Here is a 21,745-nt window from a genome sequence, read left to right on the forward strand (position 1 = left end):
TGATTCTTAAAATTCTCTTTTACATTTTTGCCCAGATAACAATTAGGTAAAATTAACAAAACTGTTCTTGACTGTGATTTTTCTTTTCTTTTCTCTTTTAAAAACATCTGGAGGCAGCGATTAGGGAGTTTAAATGATTAAACCTCTGATCTTTCCACAACAGGCCAAAGTTGATGGGAGCTTTATTCTCTGAACTGCATCTCAGGTAAATTAATGGGTCCATGAGGGAGCTGGGCTGATGTGCCCAAAGAAGAAATCAAAGTGCAGCAAAGGCAGGCAGTGCATGCCTACCAAAATGTGGGTAATGCCCTCAGTGTGGGACTTCCCAAGGTCTGTGTGAATCTCTTGGCAGTTTAAAGGGAGCTGGTTTGGCTTAGGGTTAGTGTGTCCTTCACTGGCGTCCTCTGAAACTGGTGTCCTTTCTTCACTGGTGTCCTCTGAAAAAGGGAGCAGTTTGTCTTTGAAAAAGTCAGCTTCTAAAGAGCCAGCTCGGAGAAAATCTTCTCCCCCTGCTCCTTCATTCCTGCTCCCAGAGCTGGGATCTCCCATCCCTTGCTCACCCAGCACACTGACAGTGCCTGACAGAGCTCTGCAGCCTCACTAACAGGTTCCTGAGCCCACAAGTGCTTGTAAGACTTGTGAGAACACTTGCTTACAACTGCTCTTAAGTGCTAATGGAGCTGTTCAGCCATTAAAATGCCACCTGCACTGAAATGCAGCACTGTGCTGAGCTTGATGCCTTCAGCTGGCTTTGTTTAGGAAGCTCTGGGGGCAGTAATGAAGAGCTCTGGTTTCACAGAGCTGAGGGGCAGATCAAAAGCTCTGCTCAGTGCACAGGTGCTGATGCTCATCCAGAAAATGGAAGCGTTGACCTGTACATTAAAGCAACCTGCATGAGTTTTCAGAAACCAAAGTTCAGCTTTATAAGAGGGATTATCCTCCTCTTTTTAGCAGTGAACAGAAGTTAAAGTCACTGCTGGATGGGTTTTAGATGACAGCTAAAATTATATGGTCTGACAGGCTTCCTGCTTAAGGTAGAAGGTCAGCTTCCATGGTATCAGGAATCATTCATTTTGTACTGGTTCTGGATAAATAGAGGTTTCTTTTACAAGTTTCAGGCAGACTGCAGTATAAAAGGCTGTAGGCAGACATGGGGAAGCAGATTGTCTCTTCTTAGGTGTCTCAAAACTCAATACAAGCTGCAAGACTTCAGAAGATCACTGCTGTAGGTATCTTCTGGTGATGACACATGGGCTCTGCTTCTTTTCTTCTTTCCCTGAGCTTCTGCTTTTCCCACATTTTGTCTAAGCCTTTTAGATAAACAACTTCTGCATGGTGTAGGAACAAATAGAAGAGTTCTGTGATCACCTCTGCAAGAGGGCTGCAAAGTGCATTTCTCCCAAAGTGACAGATACTGGACTAGAACTAGAAAACGGTTCAGTATTCAGGTTATCTGAAGCTTCTTTGTGCTAATTATTTCAGTACACATTAGTGAAGAATGTCCCATGAAATGCATTAATCCCAGAACAGAGATACCAAATGGCTTATATGGAACTGTTCTAAGCACATGTATTCCTGGCATCATGCATTTGTTCCAAAGTCAATTGCCTAAAACAGTTTTCTCTGCCTAATTTTAATTTTAAAGGTTTTTTTTTTTTAAATTTTAATTTTGCCTAAAATTTGCAGGTTTGGATGGAGTTCCACTTTGCAGTGGGAAGCCAGAAGTGCTGTTTCTTTTCTTTGCTGAATATTAAATGTTTCCCTCTCCAAGGGAGCTCCTCCAGGTCTGTGCCTGCCCTGACAGATGAGCGTGAGGTATTGGCAGAGACAAGCAGTTTCAGGGCCCTGAATAGAGAGGTTCTGCTCCTTTGTCCTGCCTAACTATATGTCAGATGTTAATTCTGCCTTGGAGGTGACTCAGATCTCTCTTAATTCTTGGGCTAGAGCAAGGTGAACTCACTTGGATGAGCCTCAGGATTAGGATCTGTATAACCAGAGCCATCCCTGTGTGCTGCTCTTCACAGTGGCTTCATGTCTAGCCAGGGGGTGGAAAAGTGCTGGTTCCACATTAAATTCATGTTACTTGCTTGCCTTTATCATTTTGGAAAGCAACTGCTTGCATCTCAGAGGTGTCTGACCTGATGGCTGTAGAATCTACTGCAGGGAATGTCAAATCAACCCCTCCAAACTTCTGCCAGTTAGAGGGAAAATAATCAGAGGAATGCATCTGTCAGCCTCTTGCCAGCTGAACATCTAGGAAATACAAAGTGGTCCCAGAAAAGTTGGTGCACTGAGGCAATTCAACAACTATTGAATTGTTGAACTGCTAAGCAAACATTGGTAATTAACAGGGACCTGGAGAACATTGCCTGCCAGGGGCTCCCTGAGCCTGGCATCTCATTACTCAGTGTGCAGAGCAGGGCTGTGTTTGCTCCTCAGTGTCAGCTCCACCTTGGGAAGGGCTCCAGGGAGAAACCAGCAGCACTGCAGGAGCATCTGATGCAGAAAGGCAGAGCAAAGCAGTCCTGGATGGGGCATCTCCTGCACCCGTGATTTTGGACTCATCTCCTCAAATTGTCTTTCTTCTGGGGAAAGTCCCAAGTTTCTCAGAGACAGGAGCTGAACCTAAGCTGGTGTTCAATTCTCCCTAAAAACTGTACTAAAAAGAGCTGGTTTGTCCTACAAATTTATTTTCTTTCCTTTGGAACGAGCTAAGTCTGAATGCTGGAGGCCTCCAGCTTTACCCCTGTTTGAGAAATCATGGTTATTTCAGGGATATATCTATATCATCTATATCTATATCTATATCTATATCTATATCTATATCTATATCTATATCTATATCTATATCTATATCTATATCTATATCTAATCTATATCTAATCTATATCTATATCTATATCTATATCTATATCTATATCTATATCTATATCTATATCTATATCTATATCTATCTATATCTATATCTATATCTATATCTATGTCTATCTATCTATCTATCTATCTATCTATCTATCTATCTAATCTATCTCTATCTCTAATGTCTCTCTATCTCTCTCTATCTCTATATCTCTATATCTCATCTCTATATCTCTATCTATATCATATATCTATATCTCATCTCTATATCTCTATCTATATCATATATCTATATCTATATCTATATCTATATCTATATCTATATCTATATCTATATCTATATCTATATCTATATCTATATTATGTATATCTATATCTATGCGTGCGTGTTGTTGTAGTTGACCCGTTGCTTCCTCCCTTCTCCCCAGCACAAGGGCACAGAGAATCTTCCACGTGGCCAGAAGGGGAAAGGAAACAGGAGCTCAAGATGGATTGATGTTGGATGTTGCTCCAACACTGCATTAATTCTATGTGTATTTTGTCTGCTGTGTTTAATTTTGACTCTCAGTATTAACAATGAAGGAAAGGAATTCTTTCCAGGGAGGCATTCCATGCAATTTTATTTTTTTGTGCATGGAAGATAGGCTAGCCAAGTAAAACACCAATTCCCACCACAGTGATGATATTTGCCTGTCCTCTAAGCCTGTTAGCCCATGTTGACGCTGCCCTCACATCTGCCATGCAGCAGCAGATGTCAAAGCTTCAGTAATAATTAGCAGTAGTCAGAATGTTTCTTCCAAAGACTCAGAACTTGCTTATCTCTAAAGATGAAGACCTGGAGGTCCAGGCCTCCCAGCATTGCCTCTGGCTTTTTGTGTGACAGGATTCCTCCATCTGCTTGGGATTCACTGAACACATTAGAGACAATGAACAGCACAGGGCAGGAGATCATCTGAGTGAGAACTGAGTGTCTTGGTAGCCCAGTCTTGCTCTTACCAAACCCCCAGCCTGGTATTTCTTTGCAGGAGTGGGAAATATTCCTGGTGCCCAGGAGTGTTTGCTCTCTTCTGGGGGGACAGAGGAGTCCTTGGCTTCCCACCCCTGCAGACCTGGCTGCAAATCCTCAGCTAGGCTGGGTAAAGTTGGATGTAAATGGAGCAGCTGGATGTAAAGGGAGCTGAAGGGATGCTTCAGTCTGCTTTAGCTGCTCCTTTGCCCCTGGGGAGCCCTCTCTCCCTGAGGGAAATCGTGGCAGGGGCTCTCAGGGTGTCAGAGGCCCTGGCTGCCAGCTCCCCACCCAGCACAGCCAGGACTGCCTTTCCCTCCCAGGCAAACTGGGACCCAATCCATCCCATTTCCCACAATGACTGCTTATTCAAGCATGGAAGTGCTGCAATTAGAGCCAAGGGCTTTAAACATCCAAATGATGCCACTGGCAGAGCTTGTGCTCCAATGAGTGAACTGCCAGCACCTCCTGTGTGATTTGTGCTGCCTTTTCCCAACCCAGAACAGAAGAGCCTCAGGAACCCAAGTGGATGAAAGGTCTTTTCCAGCCTCATCTCTGACTTCCATGTGCTCCCCCCAGTCCTCCAGCACACCTTGTCTTTGGGCTCAAAACACCTGGCATGGCTGAAGGGACCTTCTTTATCTTCTGACACTTTTAAACTCACTCTAGGCAGAACAATCTTCTATCTGAATGCTGGGTGAAATCCTGAATCCTCCTCCTGAATGCCAGAAAAGGCAAAGCTGAAATTCCTCTGGGAGTCCTTCTTTTTAATTCCTTTTCATTCCTCTGCTGCCTTTCCCACTACAAGGAGTGAGACTCCACTTGGCTCCTGGGGTTGAGGGAAGACAGAGAAATTGCCTCTAGAGCCATGCACTGTGTTTAATTTCTCATGGATAGGATGAACTCCAACAGCCAGAAATCTTGAGGGGTGTAGAAAAACCCAAGGTGAGAAATCACAGCCTGGGAGATTTTGCAGCTCAGCGAGGATCATTTAGAATGGGCCATTTATCTGACTGCAGCCAAGTGAGCCTTTCACAGGATCATTGCATACAACTCTATCCCTGCATAGAGCAAACCCAAATAAGCCAGGACAGTTCCAGTGCCACCCCACTGCCAAATCCTCCAGGGAGTGTGTTCTTTTCTGGGTCTGACCAAAGAGCAATTGCTTCTAGATTTGCTGCAGTGTTTCTGGATTTGCAGCCTAGGCATTGGCACCATGGCATTTAATGTATCTGTACAGGTGCTGACAGTAAAATAACAACACCCTGAAGTTCTAACTGCTCTCAAAAACTGAGTAATTGCAGCCAGGTATCTGCTGGAGTCCATGTGACTTTACAGCAGCTTGGCTGTGGCTTCTGGTGCACAACACCAAAGTTATTGCAGCATCAGCTCAGCTCTGCATCTGATGGAGGAACTCTTTCTCAGTGGTCCCAATCCTGCTGCATTTTGTCCTGTTGCAACCCAAAGGGCTGTAAGATGTGCAGGAGAGCTCTGGGCTGGGCTGGGCAACGTGTTCCTCACCAAATTATGTTTTATGTGGTGAGATTAAAATATAAAAAGACATGTCCTTCTTTAATATGCAGTAAGGGGTCACTTTATAGAGGCCGTGCAATGTTAATGGAATTTATCAGCTTAAAAATGTTTTTTAATTGCAAATAACTCAACTGTAATTTATGGGATTGTTTTCCCTGAATTGCCTGACATCTCCATTCCTGCACCTTCTAAGGCTTACCATAAACTCCTCCTGGCAGTTCTCGTGCAAAGCAGGAATGAGAGTGTAATTCTGAGGTCAGTAGCTCTCAGATGGGGATGATGCTTATTGTTATAATTAATTAATTTATTTATTTTTAGCCTTTCCCTTTTGGCCCTGGTGGCTGTTTTTGTGTTTCTCAGGAAGGGAGTGGCCCACATCAACTCTCCTGAGCCAAATCTGCCTACGGCTGACTCTGGATCCAAACTGTCATTCACATCATGCCAAACTTTGACCCTTTCACATTAAGCTGCCTATTCTAGCTCTTAAAAACATGAGTGGAAAATCTATCTGTGGACAGAACACCTACTGATGTCAGTGGGAACTGACTGAACTTGCTCTGGGGTTGCAGAGTTTTCAATATTTCTGCTGTTGTTTTTGCTCTCTTCAGTCATCTTCTTGGAGAAAGAAAGAAGTGTGGCAGTGGGCATGTCTTAAAATGCCATGGCTAATGGAGGCATCCTCACATCAGGAACAAATCACATCTCCAAACACAGACAGACACTTGTTAGGTCCTGCAAAGTGAAGAGGGAAAGAAGTGACAATCAAGATCCATCAGGAAACTTGTGCTTGTGTGCACCCGTCTCTCACCCTGGGACCCACAGGCCCCACCAGTTTCCATCTGGCTCATTGTGCTCCTGCCTCTCTGTGAGACAAGTTCTATCTGTAGTGTCCTTGTCCTGCAAAAATGAGAAAAAACACAGGTTTCCCCTTGGCACACTGTGCTCATCAGGTTTATCCTGCTCAAGTGTTTCATTTAATGGATGTGGAAAAGGTTTGAGGTCCAGAAGTCAATGCGGAAAACAGAAGGGAAGAAAAAGGCAGAAACCAGGAAAATAATCCCATGATTCTGCTGCTCCTGGCTGCTCTGCCTGGTCTGCTCACTTTGGGAGGGGAACCATGACCCAACAGCCAAAGTGGGACAGGATTGGAACCAGGCTGCTTCTTAAATGTTTCACCTGCTTCAGTTAAGTCAATTTACTTAAACCATCACTGCATCTTTCTGCTTTTGCCTTCAGTCTTTCTGGTGGAAGACAGAATAAAGTGAGACAGGATCTCACTTGAAATATTCTGGTTTCACCTCATAATGCAGAGTTTACCTGAGTGTGAGTCAGAATTACCAAGGAATGAGATGCTGCTCTCCCCACAGGGAAATGCTGGCTCTCTGGATGCAGGGTTTCCATTGAGGCACTGCTAAAAAAAACCAAAATAAACAAAATAACCCATTCCTCACCTGGCCCCAGCACTGTGCACTGCCACACTGGGCTTTGGAATATCACAGAAGTGACCATTATCAAAGCCAATGTGAGAAGTGAGCTAAAGCAGGCTCAGCAGCGAGAGCAGCAGCAATCTCAGCCCCTCTCCTGGAACTGGGCAGGACTTGGTGATGCTCTGGCAATGAATGAAGAAAAAATGAGCATTTTAAGCTCTTCCAGCTGCAGCAGCCAGGAGCTGTGTGAGAAATGCTGCTCCAAGCCCAGCCCAACCATCCTGCTCTGCTTTGTGCTTCTCCCAAGCCTCTCCTGCCTCTGTTCTGAAGCTGCAGCACCTCCCCTGTCCCTACCCCAGCAATTCAGGAATCCCCCCGGGTTTGTTGTGCCCTGCTGGTGTTGGGAAGGCGCTCAGAGCCCCAGAGCCTGGCACACAGAGCTGTGACAGCAGCAGGAATGGGCACAGCTGCAGCGCCTCAGCCTAGGGGGAGGAAAAAGGCCCACAAAACATTCATTTAATGTCATGCTAAAGGCCACTGCTGGTGTGGAGCCCTCAGTGCAGAGCCCATTCTACAGCCTGGCTATAAAGAATTAATTTAAAGCAGGATGTGGCCTTTCTGTCTCCCGATTTCTTTGTCCCATCATTACCCTTAAGCAGCAGCTCGTTGTATTTGTATTTTAGGCAGCAGAAAATGAGTGTGGCAGGGGTGAAGTGCTGGCACCTGGCACTGCTGGGCATGTGCCACGTGCATATCCCACAGGCTGTGTTGGGATACTGCACAGCCTGGTGCTTGCTAGGAATTGGATTTTTGTTTTAAACTTTATTAGTGTGCAGCTCGTCATGCACGCTGCTAAATGTCTTCTTGCCACAGGAACAGCACTCCTGTGTCCCCTGCTGTCACCCCAGGCAGGGCTGTGCTGCCTGTTTGTGTTTCCTTTGACTGCTAAACTGCTCATTGGAAATTAATTCATAAATAATTCATTGGGTGTTGCACTCTGTGCTTTAAAGTTCATCGTGTAGGTGGTGGGTTGTGGGTTTTCTTAGAAGTGGCAGTGCTTTTCTCCTTTCATTTTTCTGTGTTAATCTTGTGTGTGTGCAGAGCTCCCACCGCAGCCTGTTGGTTCTGCTGTGGATGTTTTAATGTCTTTCTGGCACATGATAGTTATTCTCAAATTTACTTACTATGGTTCAGGATTATTGTGCTGCAAAAACTCTCTTTTGAGATTGGGGTTCATTGTAATACACAAATGATTTTTGGGAGTAGTTACAACTGACAGAAAAATAACAAATTATCCAGAAATGCACCTCCCCTGTCCCATGCACACACACATATGTACTCACACTTCCCAATCAGCCATTTATTAGTCCTAAACCTGATGATGCTGGACAGCAATCAGAAATCAGACAGCTGGACAGAAATTTTTCATCTCCCTGATTTCCCAAGGCAGGTTTTGGTTTTTTGGGTGGGCATTACAGCAAACGTGGCTCTCTCTGGAACCAGTGTCACCTCTGACACTGCTAATTCCAGCTCTGGGGCCTCCCTAGTTTGTTCCCAGAAAAGCATTAAACCCTGTATAAATAGGTAAAATATGCAGAAAGGGCTTTGTTTGGGTTTTTTGTTTGTTTGTTTGTTTGTTTCCTTGTCTTCCCAATCTGGCAAAGCAGATGCAAGACCCACATCCAGTGACTAAAATCCCATCTCAGTCATGTGCAGCATCCTTGCAGCTCTCAGCTGCTGAACTTAAGTTGCAGGTAGAGTTTAGGCCAAGAAATGTACGAATTTTTTTGTTTTAAAACATGCTGAAATACCAAGCAGCACTGCAGTCTTACTGTCCCCTGTGTACTTGTGTGTGACCGTGTTCACAGGGGTCTTTGGATGAGGGAAGAGACAAGGATCTGACTCCATGTTTCAGAAGGCTTGACTTATTATTTTATGATATATATTACATTAAAACTATACTAAAAGAATAGAAGAAAAGGTTCTCAGAAGGCTGGCTAAGAATAGAATAGCAAAGAATGATAACAAAGGTTTGTGGCTCGGATGCTGTGTCCAAGCCAGCTGACTGTGATTGGCCATTAATTCCAAACATCTACATGAGATCAATCACAGACCTGCCTGTTGCATTCCCCAGCAGCAGATAATCATTGTTTACATTTTGTCCCTGAGGCCTCTCAGCTTCTCAGGAGGAAAAAAATCTTAAGCAAAGATGTCTCATAAAACGATGTCTGCGACACTTGTGGGTTATGCTGGCATTTGAAATATTCCTGTTTCACAGCCTGGGTAAGGGGATGGCATGGGAATAGAGCTCTCAGAGGATCATTTAGGGTGGAAAAGGCCTCTAAAACCACAACCACCAAGTCCCACCATGAACCAGCAGTGCCAGGTCCAGGCAGGGAGGAGAGGGGAGATTGGGGCTCCAAGGAGGAGCCTGGGCTGGTGACAGCTCTGCTCCACAAAACCACAAACCCAGGTCAGAGAGGTTATTCCAGAGATACCAATGGTGTTTGTGCCTCTCCCCTCCCTACAGGCACCCACTGAAAGGAGCCCAGCAGATGGGATTGCATTCCTCAGTGAGGAGGCAGTGGGCTGCTTTCTGCCTGTGCTGCTCAGGAGACTGAAAGCAAAGCCCAGAAATAAGGAAAAAAAAAAAAGCCCACGTAGGTGTGAGAGGGAAAATACCAGAGCTGGTGATACACAGGCCTGGTTGTGTGATGGCCTGAAGCAGAGCTGTTATGTGCAGAACTATTCACAAACCCCAATTTTAATAAGTGCAGATCATATCAGTAATGTAGATTACAATAGTGTGAATCAAATATTTAAAGACTACTTACACTCTGCTTTTTATCCTGAAATGACTGCAGAAAAGAGCCAAGTTCTTGCTGCTGGCTTGACTTCATGCTTTTTCTCTATTAAATGAGGCCATATAATTTTCCTCTGGGATACATTTGGCACTGGAGCTATTTAGGTCTGAACCTTCATCACTAAATTGAGGAAGATTTTCCAGTTCAGCTTAAGGAGAGAAGAATCAAGGTCATAGCACTGGAGAAAAACTGTTAAAAACAGATAGTTCTCCTTGCTGGTTTTCTGGCCACTGTTCATAAAAATAAAAAATAATCACCCAGATTTAACAACTGAACTTCAGCAGCAGCAACTTGTCTGTACTGAACTCAGATGAAAAAATATGAAAACCCAGCTGCACATAAAATTTTAAGCTGTGGAAGTTGTTACCATTTTACAGAGTATGAAACGGACTCATTTTATCTAAATGATTCTTTATTTGGTAATTATTTTTTGTTTATCTTGGCTATTTAGGATTACAAAAAGGAAACAATCACCTGTAAGGGTATGAAAAAAAGCAAGAAAAAATTGGGAGGTGCTTCTTAATAAGTGAAGAGCAAGATACTTGGGAGGAAATCACATTTTAATGATTTTCCCAGGAGCTGATTTTGGAAGTCAAATCCTGGTTTTTGGCTTCCCAGACTTAAAAAATGGTGGAGATGCTGCTGCTGTTGAGTTCTACCCTCATTTCTAGCATGGGGCATTGCAAACATGCTGCTGCTCTGCTGAGCTGCTGAACTCTACCCCAAGAGAGGCAGGGGCTGAGGGGTTCCCTGGGCTGGGAACCTCCTGCCAATGTCCTTCTTGCTGGGGGTTAATTCATGAATTATTTCATTGTCCCTTCGCTGGAAATTCCACATTCAGGCCAACATCTGCAGCTGGAGTTCAGCTGAAAGATGCCTTTTCTCTTTTTAAAATATTTTTTAAAGGACAAACAGTCCAAGACCCAGTGAGAGACCAGGTCTGTGTGTGCCCACCCAGCAGAACTGAGGGAATTTGTGTGGAGCCTGGTGAACAGCAGCCCCTGCAAACTGGAAAACAAATTTCCTCCAGCCTGGATCCTGCTGTGTCCCAGTGGGACTGGGCTTTGTCTCTCTGAGGGGTTTGGAAGGCACAAACAACTTTCCACCCTGACTGAAATCCTGCAATTTGTTCAGATAATGAGCCTCAATCAATGCTCTCATTTACTGACAAAATCCAGGGCGAACAAATTCATATTTAAAACCCAGCTCCTGCAAAATGCCCTCAGAAGTGATTGCCTGGCATGTGCAGAGTCACCAATGAGCAGCTGATTAGTTGGCCAATTAAAATAAAACTGATGGATCATTAAAGCAGTCAGAGGTTTCCATGAGGCTTTCTGTGACTTGGTCCAGAGGCTGCTGGTTTTGGAGTTTAGTTTTTTTGGTGTTTTGTTTTGGGGTTTTTTTTTGGGTTTTTTTTTTTTTTTTTTTTTTTGTGGGGATCTGTTCCTGGATGTTCCTGCACCCAGCTCCGGTCACTCTTGGAAAACCCTGAGCTCCTGCTGGTTTGGAGCACAAGCAGCACCAAATTCTCTTCACCAGAAAGGGTGAGAAAATCTACAATTATAAGAAAGACTCAACTTTCCCCAAAGACAAAAACCCTTTGTTTTGTTGATTACAGGTTTTCTTCCCACAGCAATTCACAGAAATTCTCATTCCACCTTCTACAGCATTTTTGGCACAAATACATCCATATTCTTGCTCCTGTGAGACATTACTACAGTTATCAACAAAAAAACCCCAACATCTCTTTCCTTCTTAACAATCATTATTTTATTAATATATTTTACAAGATTGCAGTTGAAATCATTTAAATACAAACTTTTTTTTTTATACAGAAAGTGTAATAAAGTTAAAATAGTTCCTTGTGTAATTCATAGCATTATTGCAATGCTTACAAAATTTTGCATAGAGTGTGCAAGGATTGATGTTATTTGATACAAAAAAGCTTTATATTTTCCCACACAACCACACACATACATAAATTAAAAAGAAAAAAAAAGCCAAACAAATCTGAATTTCGTCATGAGAACTGTGATAAGACTTTAAATTCATTTTGTCCTGTTTACACGACCAAGGTCATTGGTGGTTTTCAGAGTAGAGGTCAGACAATGTGTTTTCCCACCACAGATGAAAACTGCTGTAGCACAGGGGTCATGCCTTTTATGCTGCTGCTGTAGATGAACAAGGTTTCCTTTGACTCTCACTGAATGTTTTGCTGTTGGCTCTACATGTATGGAGCTTTTTTGCGTGAATATTGACAGCTCTATTGGCATTTGCTCGCAGGGAAAAGAATTCAAATACGGGGTGGGAAACAATAAAGCCAGAAGGAAAATCCAGATCCAGCAGGTCAGTCCCTTCCCTGCTCCCAAACCAGCACAGAGGGTCAGGGAAAGCTCTGGCCTAGGCAGGAATCCAGGTGTGGATGGTGTCCCCTCAGCCCTTCTCTGACACACACAGGGGACACTGCTGGCTCAGATCTGCCCTTTCTGAGGTTCCTGGCACACTGACTCTGCAGGATTTGCTCATCTTCACTCGCTCTGATAACCCACAAAAAGGGATGAGACACTGAATTCCTCCAGCAGTGCCTGCCCTGAGGAGCTGCTGCTCTCAAGGTGGCCAAAGGCTCATGAGAACAGCACCCAAAAATGAACAGCATCATTTATCCACTCAGGCTGCAGGTACACAGGTCCACATCATCTGTACCATCTGCAGAACCACTAAAACTGCCAAAATGTCTCTTTATCCATCACAGAGTGCACAGGGCCAGGGGAGGACCCAGCTGAAGACAGAACCATGGGGCAGTGCTTGGTGTGGGAGGTCACTCCCTGCTCTAAGGGAGCCACCCTGCAGAGATCCAGCCCTGCTGTGGAGCTGGTGGGCTCTGCAGCTAAGGGAGTGTGGGAGAAGCTCTAACAGAAACATTTATTTCAGCTCCAATCCAAGCTTCAGCAAAAATAGCACCACCCACAAATAATTGCTCTCTTGCTCTCCAGTGTGAGCCTGCCTCAAGATGTTTCAAGGACTCCATTATGAGGAAATTTTTGAGACCAAAGGACATACATTGCTTTAGGAAGAGAAAATGCATTTAGCAGGAAAGGTTTCACAGGGCTTTATCTCCTATCAGTGGTTAAGCCTTTGAATGGGGAAAAAATGAAAGAGTACAATGCAATTTAAAATTCCTGTTACATGCAAAGATGCACATGACTTGTGCTTTGCAATGGGCCTGTTCCTATAATGACAAATATGCTGGAAATGGCAAGACTTTCCATTTGGGTAGGACCCCATGAGAGGCTCCACAGAGCCCTTTTTAATCTCAGAAGAGAAGGCTGTTTAGCTAAAGCTGCATGTTTTTATCTGAAGCATTTGGTGGCACAATGTAAATGTAACATTTTCACAGAAATTTCTCCTGATATTTTCCCTTCCTGGTGGAAAGCTTCAACCAACTAAATGAGGCAAACATACAATTACATATCATTTCACAGTGGATTTACCCCTCCTGTTCTTTAATCCCTGTTAAAAGCTAACAAAAGCCCAATCCATGGAGATCAGCTGCCTCAAAGGAAACCTGACTTCCTCCACCACTCCATCTGGTGGCACAAAATCCCAGCCACCACAGGGCTCCCAGCTGCAGGAAGGTGAGACATGTCCTGGGAGAGACACCAGCGCTAACTTTGCTGCAGGAGTGACACTTGTAGCAAATTAATTTTTAAGGGACTTGCACCTCTAGTTTAAAGTGATTTGGATGGAAAATCTCAGTGGGGCACTCTGATTGTATTTCCTTCTTCGTTTCAGATAAAAATCCTGCAGCTTTAAATATCCATCTTTTGCTGTGTTCTTTATACCGTGCGTCGCTTTTCACAAGGGCACAATACAATTCAAGTGGCAGGACAAGAGAGGCTGAAATGATAAAGCCTCAGGGCTGGATGTGCATAACCAGGGGCCTCTCAACCACAGCAGACTTAAAAGCTTTCTAAATACAAGCTATTCACTGTAATTTCCATCCAAGCCCCAAGCCACTGTGGTTATTGTGGATGGAAACAACACCCCAGCAATCTTGAACAGCCCGAGCTCTAAGTGGTTTCAGTGACAGTAATTCCACTGAGCTCCATGAAAAGATCAAGCATAATTGCCACCATATTTAGTAAAATGGATGTTATTAATTTAAAGTATAATAGTGCAAAGGGACAGAGACGTTGACTGCATTACTGTGATTAGGGTGATGTCTCTCCCCATTTCTTCCCCTTCCCTCCTACCTGCCTTGTTTAATTCACTCCACTCTTGCTTGAATAACCTCAGCACCACGTCAGTGTTTAACCCTGCTCCACTCACAGCCATAAACTTGGCTACATCAGCTGTGAATACACAGCAACTGCCAGGCAGAATTTACCTGGAAGTCCCAATTTTATGGTCATGCCACTGCTACAGGCAGGATTTGGGTTTTGGGGGCTGCTGGATTTGGGAGCAGGATGCCAGCTACCAAAACATCACACAGCAATTTCAGAGCTGAGGAAAAAAAGGTTAAAATGGGGAAAAGGGAGCAGTTGCCAGGATCACGTTCCTGAGCAGCCAGGGCAATAAAAAGGCTGATATTTTCACATTCCAAAAGCACCAAAGCGGTGCTTGGCAAAGCTTGGCAGGAACACGCCCTGTGCTTGCTGGGGTGAATTCTGGATGATGACATTTCAGAATTTAAAATGTCAGCCATAAAAAAGAGCACAGCCTCTAACTTTTTTTCCTTTTTTCTTTTTTTCTTCCTTTTTTTTACTGTAGGTACTTCTAAAATGAAATCATTGCAGCAGTTACTCTTCTCCACAAAGCAGCCACTGGAGCTCCTGCCCTGCTAATGCTCAGGTGAACAGCTGGCACCATTTGCTCAGTTTATTTATACTTCCAGCCCAGGATGCTGTCTTTAAGCTTTCTGGGCTATTTCTCCACATTTCAGATTTCAGGTAACCTTGCCCTCTGCACACATTTCAAGATTTTTCACATTATTTCCTCCTCTCCCTGCTAACCAAGTTAGAGCCTTCCTGCCACTTTATTCTCTCAAATGCAGCTTTATGATACACCTGCATTTCTCCTACCCAGTTCAGAAAAAGCACCATTAAAGTTAATGCATTTCAGGCATGAGGGCAATCAGAGAGGGATGAACTTCTTGAAGTCTTTGGTCTTTGTCTCACTCTCTTTTGCAATGTGAAACTTAAAGCCATAAGAAAAAACAAAGAAAATTGGCTTTTGTTGTAAACAAAAAATATGAGAGTGTGTGTGTGTGTATTTGTGTGCATGTGTGAGCATCTTATGACAACAAAATGAATTTTCACTAGGTTGTGATGTGAGCTAGCCTTCCCAAGTTCCACAGGAATCTCCCTATAACCTTGGAGCAGTTTCTAGGGAGGGGTATTTTTATTTAGCCATCATTTTGCTATACCATATACTGCAGACTGTATTTTTAGGCTTATGCCTTCAAAGTTTGTGCAACGTGATATTTATCATAAGAAGAGAAAAAACCCCACAACCCTTCCAAAACACAGCTGTTAGACAGCACATGACTGAGGTAACCAAATACAAATCACTCCTGCACATACTCAGCCTTCTAAAAATGAATACTTAGGAGAGCCTTTATAAATATTGTAGTAGTTACTAGCTTCCCCTTTTGATGACTTCCTTTACTGATAACATTTCTTTGTACTGTTTAAATATGGGGTAATATGCTTCAAAACGAATAAAAAACCCACGCAAACCAACAGCCAAAAAAACCCCACAAAGAAACGTGGAGAATGGGTGTGCAGGATCTCTGCTTTTGCTAATGGCAAAGTCTTTTTGCTTTAGGAGAACCAGCTATGACAGAAGGCTCACACACTACATATGGATAAGGTTCCTGTCACAGGTGAGCACTGACTGTCATTCTCTGACCCTTTCCTAAAGTGTCATACTGACAGCAAACTGGATGAGTCCTGCAGCCCTACAAAGAGCCAGCACACATAAAATGCATTTAAGACCCTGCATAGGCTGCCCCAGCTGCACTGACACTGTGGCACAGGCCCTTGATGAACATTTGGGTGGGGTTTTGGTGCTCACAGCTGCAATGCAGGGTCTGGTTCAGTGCTGCCACTGCCCTCAGCTCCCAGCTCAGGCCAGGAACTCCTCTCCATCTCCCACTGAGCTCAGCAGACACAAACTCAACTCCATTTGAGATCAACCCCACCTCCAAACAGCAAATGCTCCACTGAACTGAACTTCAGGCCCAATTCACAAAGAAACACACAACCCCTTGTTTGTCTCTGGCATTTCATCAGTGGTAGGTAGAGCACGTGGATGAAATTCCACAGTCAGGGAAGCTCTGGATTTAATGGATTCAGGGAAAAGCCGCCCACACAGCTACTGTGAGGGATTTCTGGGCAAGGCAGGAGGAGAAGGGACTCTCCTGCACTTGCCTTGTCCAACAGGAGAGTCCCTTCACAACAAACTGTGGAGTGTGAGATGGCTGGAAGTGTTAGCAGGCAGCTTTTTAAACAAAATGCCTGATTTTTCCCCTGGGATCTGAGACACAGTCCTGTTTGCTCTGCTTTCATGGAATCCTAGAATGGTTTGGGATGAAAGGGACCTTAAATCATCCAGTTCCAGCCCCTTGCCATGGGCAGGGACACCTTCCACTAGACCACGCTACAACAAGCCCCTGCCAGGAATGGGGCATCCACGGCTTCTCTGGGCAGCCTGTGCCAGGGCCTCACCACCCTCACAGCAAAGAGTTTCTTCCTAATCTTTAACCCAACCCAGACTGCTGTCAGTTTGAAGCCATTCTTCCATGCCTGTTACTCCCTGCCCTTGTAAAAAGTCCCTCTCCAGCTCTCCTGGAGCCCCTTTAGGCCCTGGAGGGGCTCTGAGGTCTCCCTGGAGCCTTCTCTTCTCCAGGTGAGCACCCCCAGCACTCCCAGAGGGGCTCCAGTCCTCAGAGCACCTTTGTGGTCCCCAATGTGTCCCCACCCTTCTGATGCTGGGACCCCCAGAGCTGGACCAGCACTGCAGTGGGGTCTCACAAGGGCTCAGAATCCCCCCCCTCGACTGCTTTTGATGCAGCCCAGGACAGGATTGGCTTTCTGGGCTGTGAGTGCACTTCAGGTCATGTTGAGCTTCTTTCTCCTCAACCAACAACCCACGTCCTTCTCCTCAGGAACATTCCTGACCCATTCTCTGCCCAGTGTTTACGTTTGCCACTTGCTGACCAGCATAGGCAGCATCACCCAAACCCCTGACTTAAAACTCAGGTGGTGTTCAAATGATCTACAAGTTCCTACAGGGTTTCATTCTTTCTAGAAACAATTCCTCACATTTCAACACAACACATAGTTTTATGCATTTTTAAGATGGAAACATGGTTGTAAAATATATTGAAACAAGAATTTCTTTCAGTAGATATAATTAAGATACCTTTTGTTCACCTCAGAGAAGCGTCTGCAGTGATGGCACAGATGTTAAGGTCATTTCCTAACAGCTCCCCAGCAGAAATTCACACCAAGATATGAATGTCCTTAGCAGTTTCATGGCTGCTGTGACATGAGAAGGTGATAACCTCATCCAAGAGCCCAGCTGGGAAAAGCAGCTACTCAAAATTAATTTGTTGGGATGGAAATTGGGAGCAGCCAGAGGGTGGCACAGGGATGAGGACTGAGCCACTGCTGTGTCTGGAGCAGAGCACAGAAATCAGGATGCAGCATCCCTGGTGGGCTCAGCCCTGCCTTCCTCACCCCCCTGAGCACTCCCAGGGCTGGGAGTTAATCTGATTCATTGACAGGAACTCTTCCTGCAGCACACGTCTTCAAACTGCTCACACAGGATTTGGTTATGGATTGGGCCATGCTTGCTATGAGGTTTGTGATCAGTATTCAATGAAACAAGGAAAAAAAATCTACAGTAAATGCAAGACTATGAATGGGACTTCAGCCATGGCCCCAGAGGTAACATACACAGTATTTTGCTATATTTAACATGGTAAGAAAAAAAAAAAGTCTGTATCATTCTAGGTGTCCCTACAGTCTTAATGTATTTCATCAGTATCTGTTTTAAGTTGCACAACCAGTTCCCAAGACACCCTCCTGTCCCTCCCCCCAAATAAACTAGATTTAATAACAAGATAAATATGATGTGCTTCTCCTTGCTGAGTGCATTGACTTAAGGCATAGGCACAATTCCCCTCTTTGAACAGAGATGGTACATCCTGTGTCCCAATACAATTGTTACCCTGGGTGACCCTTTGCATTCTAATGTTGACTCAAGACATAATAATTACAGGAATCATTCATTAACAAATAGTTTGAATACGTTAATTTATCAGAAAGCATTATTGAAATAAAAGGAAAGAATTCAATCCTCTTTCAGGAATAAATGTTTTTGGGAGTGCTGCTTTGTTGGGCAGCAACACATCTCATCTAAACTCCATAGAAATCTTCTCTGAGTCCAATCAGTTTTGGATTAAGCCAGAATTGTTAATTAAAAAATAAAAAAAATAAAAAAAATCAAACCCTGGTACTCTCGAGACCACAAGAAAATACATGAAAAGCTGTAAGAAAAGGGAATTGGCTAAATTATTTCTAAAGATTTCTGTCAGCTATGTTTTATCTTGAAAATCACTTGAAGAATACTAGCTTTGGTTAGATATCACTAGGGATGGGCACAGATCTGTCTTATTTGCACATGAGGTAATATTTCAAAAGCATCTCAGTGGCTCAGAAACCTTGCTGTCCTTGTGAGATTTGTTGTCACTTGGAAACTTTTGCCTTAATTGGTACATTTGGTTTTTTTAAAGGATTTTTTACATACATGTGGATGAAATTATGGGTCAGATTTCAATGATCTGGGCTCTTATCATTATTTTCCAAACCTTTAAAAGTGGAAGTACTGTTACCAGATCAGATTTTTGTGTTTTATCCTGCCCGTGACGCCTAGACTTTAAAATAAAAAAAAAAAAAAAGCAACCATGATAAGATTCAACCACAGAGTTTTGGGGACTCAAATTCTAGAGGAACCAGTATCCAAAGCCCTTCCTTTCAATAATGTGGCTTTGTCACAATCTTTATAAATCCTTAAAAAAAGTATTTCATGGTCAGCATCTCTGATAATTGCAGTTTCCACCAAATCTAAGTGATCTTGGACTGTAGATCTCGAAAAGAAAGATGACAAAAATTCTGGTGTAGCATCTAAATTATTCACTTAATTTTATGATTTTCTCAGTTTCTAGTTAATTTTCTCTGTTTCTACAGGTATTTAGGCAATGTCCAAATCTTAAATCTTCACACCTTCACAGCAAATGTGCTCAAAATTGAAGGTGTCAATGGGGAGTTTGTAGGGTGATCCAGGACACCTGTTAGCAAAAGAGGTTCAATATTTTTCCACTTATTCCAACTTTCACAATTTTGTTCCTTCCAATAACTAAGTACAACACCAGTTTTGCCAGCACAGAGATGATTTTAGGTTAATGTTGGACCTGATGTGTCAGCCTTGAATAGCACAAGGCATCCTTGGCCAGTGTTGAACTCCTTCAGAAAATCATATTTATTATTTCAGCAAGAAGGTCTGGACGTTCCTGCTGGCCAAATGCATCCATCTCTCTCAATGTTTCAGGTGATAATTAAAGAGTAATTTAACCTCAGGTATCTTGGATCACTGTAGATGAAAACATCACATCTGGCTGTTTTGTTGGTTTTAAAACTATTCCTTTTTCATGCCACCGATTTAACGGCACAAAAATAATCAGAGATGCTTCTCTTCCCTTTGGATGGTGGTGGCTCTGCATTGGTTCCAGGGTCTTGCCCAGCCAGCAATCCCATTGCTCTGAGAACATGATCAAAAACGAGGGGTGATCATTGCACTGTCTTAATACAGAAGGGTCCAGGGGAGCATCAGATCCAATTCAGAAGATTGTACCAGTAAATTTTGGTGTGGGAAAGAGAAAATGCTACACAAATGTAACAGGGTCACCCTGGGATTCCTTGTACTGAAACATCATTTTACACAGAGGATATATATATATATATCTTATATATATTTTTTTATATATATATTCACACACACGCGCGCGCACACACAAAAAAAGTCTTTGATAGGCTTTCTGTGTTCTAGTAAAAATAGTTGGCAGCTGGATCATCTGTGAGACCAGAACTGGCTTTTGTGCTGCCTGTGATGCCCCTGTGCACAGTGTCCCTCAAAGGCAGACGCTCGTGTTTATCTGGCAGGTGGAGCTGCTGCCTGCCTGCGACAGGAACAGCCGCCCATTGGGACACACACAGAGCTCGTAGATTTTTTGCCTGGACCCTGCAGAAGAGGAAGATCCTTGAGGCAAGTTAGGTAGTTTGATTTTTGCAGAATTCAACGTTATCTGGAGTCAAATGTGGAAAGAGAGAGGGAAAAAAAAAAAAGAGAGAGAATTAGCGGGGAGCTGTTATTTCTGATTTAAAGAAAGAGCTGTTATTTCTGATTTCTGTGTTTAAAGAAGCTTCCTCCAGACGGCTCAGCTGCTGCAAAAACTGGGTAGGGAAGTGTTTGAGGATGGGAAAGTCTGATACAAATCTGGGTGGGCACATTATCTGCCTTTACCACGACCTCCAGTTTGTTTCTGCTGATGTTCCCACTGTGTTTTCTTGGCTTTTGGCTGCCTGGGACACCACCAGAATCCAATCCCAGGTCTGGATGGACCCAAGCAGAGGCACCCCACTGTCAGATGAAGAGCATGGATGGTTCACACCCACCCAGCCACCCTGCTCCTCCATCAGGATCTCTGTCACTGTGATCCCATTGCCAGTTACACTTGCAGGCTCCCAGCACTGACTTTTATGTATATTTTATGTATATTTTAAGCATATTTTATGCATATTTTATGCATATGTGTAACACTTTTGTGTACATTAAAAATAACTCAAATGCTCTAACAGTCCTAAATCCCTCCTTACAAAACAACATAAGGCAAACAACATGTGGCAGCTCTCAGACATGTGGCAGCTGCAGGGGAGTGCTCTGGCATCAGCCAGAATACAGTAAAATAACCTGAACCCCAGAATAATACAGGGTGACTGAGAATATCAGCAATGACAGTAAGAATCTCCCAGTTTAGTATCCACCCATCTCATGTCCTGAAAGACAGAAGTCAATTTATGCATTTAAAAGCGTCTGAGTATTGGCATCAACTGCTTGAAGTTGTGAAATGCTTTGGATTTCTATCTCAGTGTATTAAGTTGAGGTTTTTTTTCTGGTATTTTTCAGAGGCTTTTCCTTAGCACCCATGGTCTAGGTTTGGACTGTCTTAAAATGCAAATATTTAGAAATAACAGAAACTACAATTAAAAAGTCTTTCTGTTTTTTAGCCCTGACACTAAGATAGGTAAATCTTATGTGTGAGCCCTTTTGCCTGGAGGTTTGTGTTCCATGGGCAGCTCCTCCTGACAAGGATCTCAGTGGTTTCTCCACTGAGCTCCTCAGCCTCATCCTTTGGTGTCTTCCATCACTGTGGCAGGAGGAGGGGATGAGAAAACATCAAATCCATGTGCCCACATGATTTTGTGACACCAGAAGAGGCTTAACTCAACACCTACTTTACTTTTGCTCCAAGTTATCAGCTTTAATTGTTCTCTCTTCCCCTCTGGAAGTTTCTCCAGTGCAACAACCTGTGTCTCCTAATGTTCCCTTTCATTCCAGAATGAAACATCAGCCACAAAAGCTTTCCAGATCAATACCAGTGAATTAAGCTCTTCTTATAGAATAATATATGATAAAAGATTTAATTATGCTGGCCAAGTAAATCTTGTTTTAAAGTGACAAGGAAACAAAGAATTTAGGAGCGGTGTGCATTTTACAGCTGCATAAATCTGCTGGAACAACAGATGCTATTATCCATGCACTTTAAAAATAATGAATCAGCCTTTGCCACGGAGTGAGCCTGATTTGCATGGGATGTGTTCAATCAGGGTGAGCAGGAATGAGGTCAGGAGAGCCCCCTGTGCCCAGGCTGGCACACACAGCAGCCTGGTGGGACACACAGCTCTGCAGGGAACCCTTGGCTGGGCTTTGCA

At 43.6% G+C, this 21,745-nt stretch overlaps 1 protein-coding gene across 15 annotated transcripts in view; it reads right to left on the reverse strand.

Annotated features, from left to right (window-relative positions):
- Nucleotides 1–11,416: 11,416 nt before the first annotated feature.
- SGCD (sarcoglycan delta) overlaps nt 11,417–21,745 on the reverse strand; it is a 492,080-nt gene continuing 481,751 nt past the window's right edge. For 11 of the 15 annotated variants that reach the window (XM_064724706.1, XM_064724704.1, XM_064724703.1 and 8 more), the window contains one exon: nt 11,418–20,058. In XM_064724706.1, the coding sequence (XP_064580776.1) occupies nt 19,885–20,058 (174 nt within the window). In that variant the 3' untranslated portion in view covers nt 11,418–19,884. Of the gene's footprint in view, nt 20,059–21,745 lie in introns of all 15 variants that reach the window. The other 4 variants (XM_064724715.1, XM_064724711.1, XM_064724714.1 and 1 more) reach the window with 1 other exon arrangement.

The sequence above is a fragment of the Zonotrichia leucophrys genome, chromosome 13 (assembly GCF_028769735.1).
Source record: "Zonotrichia leucophrys gambelii isolate GWCS_2022_RI chromosome 13, RI_Zleu_2.0, whole genome shotgun sequence".
Lineage (NCBI taxonomy): Eukaryota > Metazoa > Chordata > Aves > Passeriformes > Passerellidae > Zonotrichia > Zonotrichia leucophrys.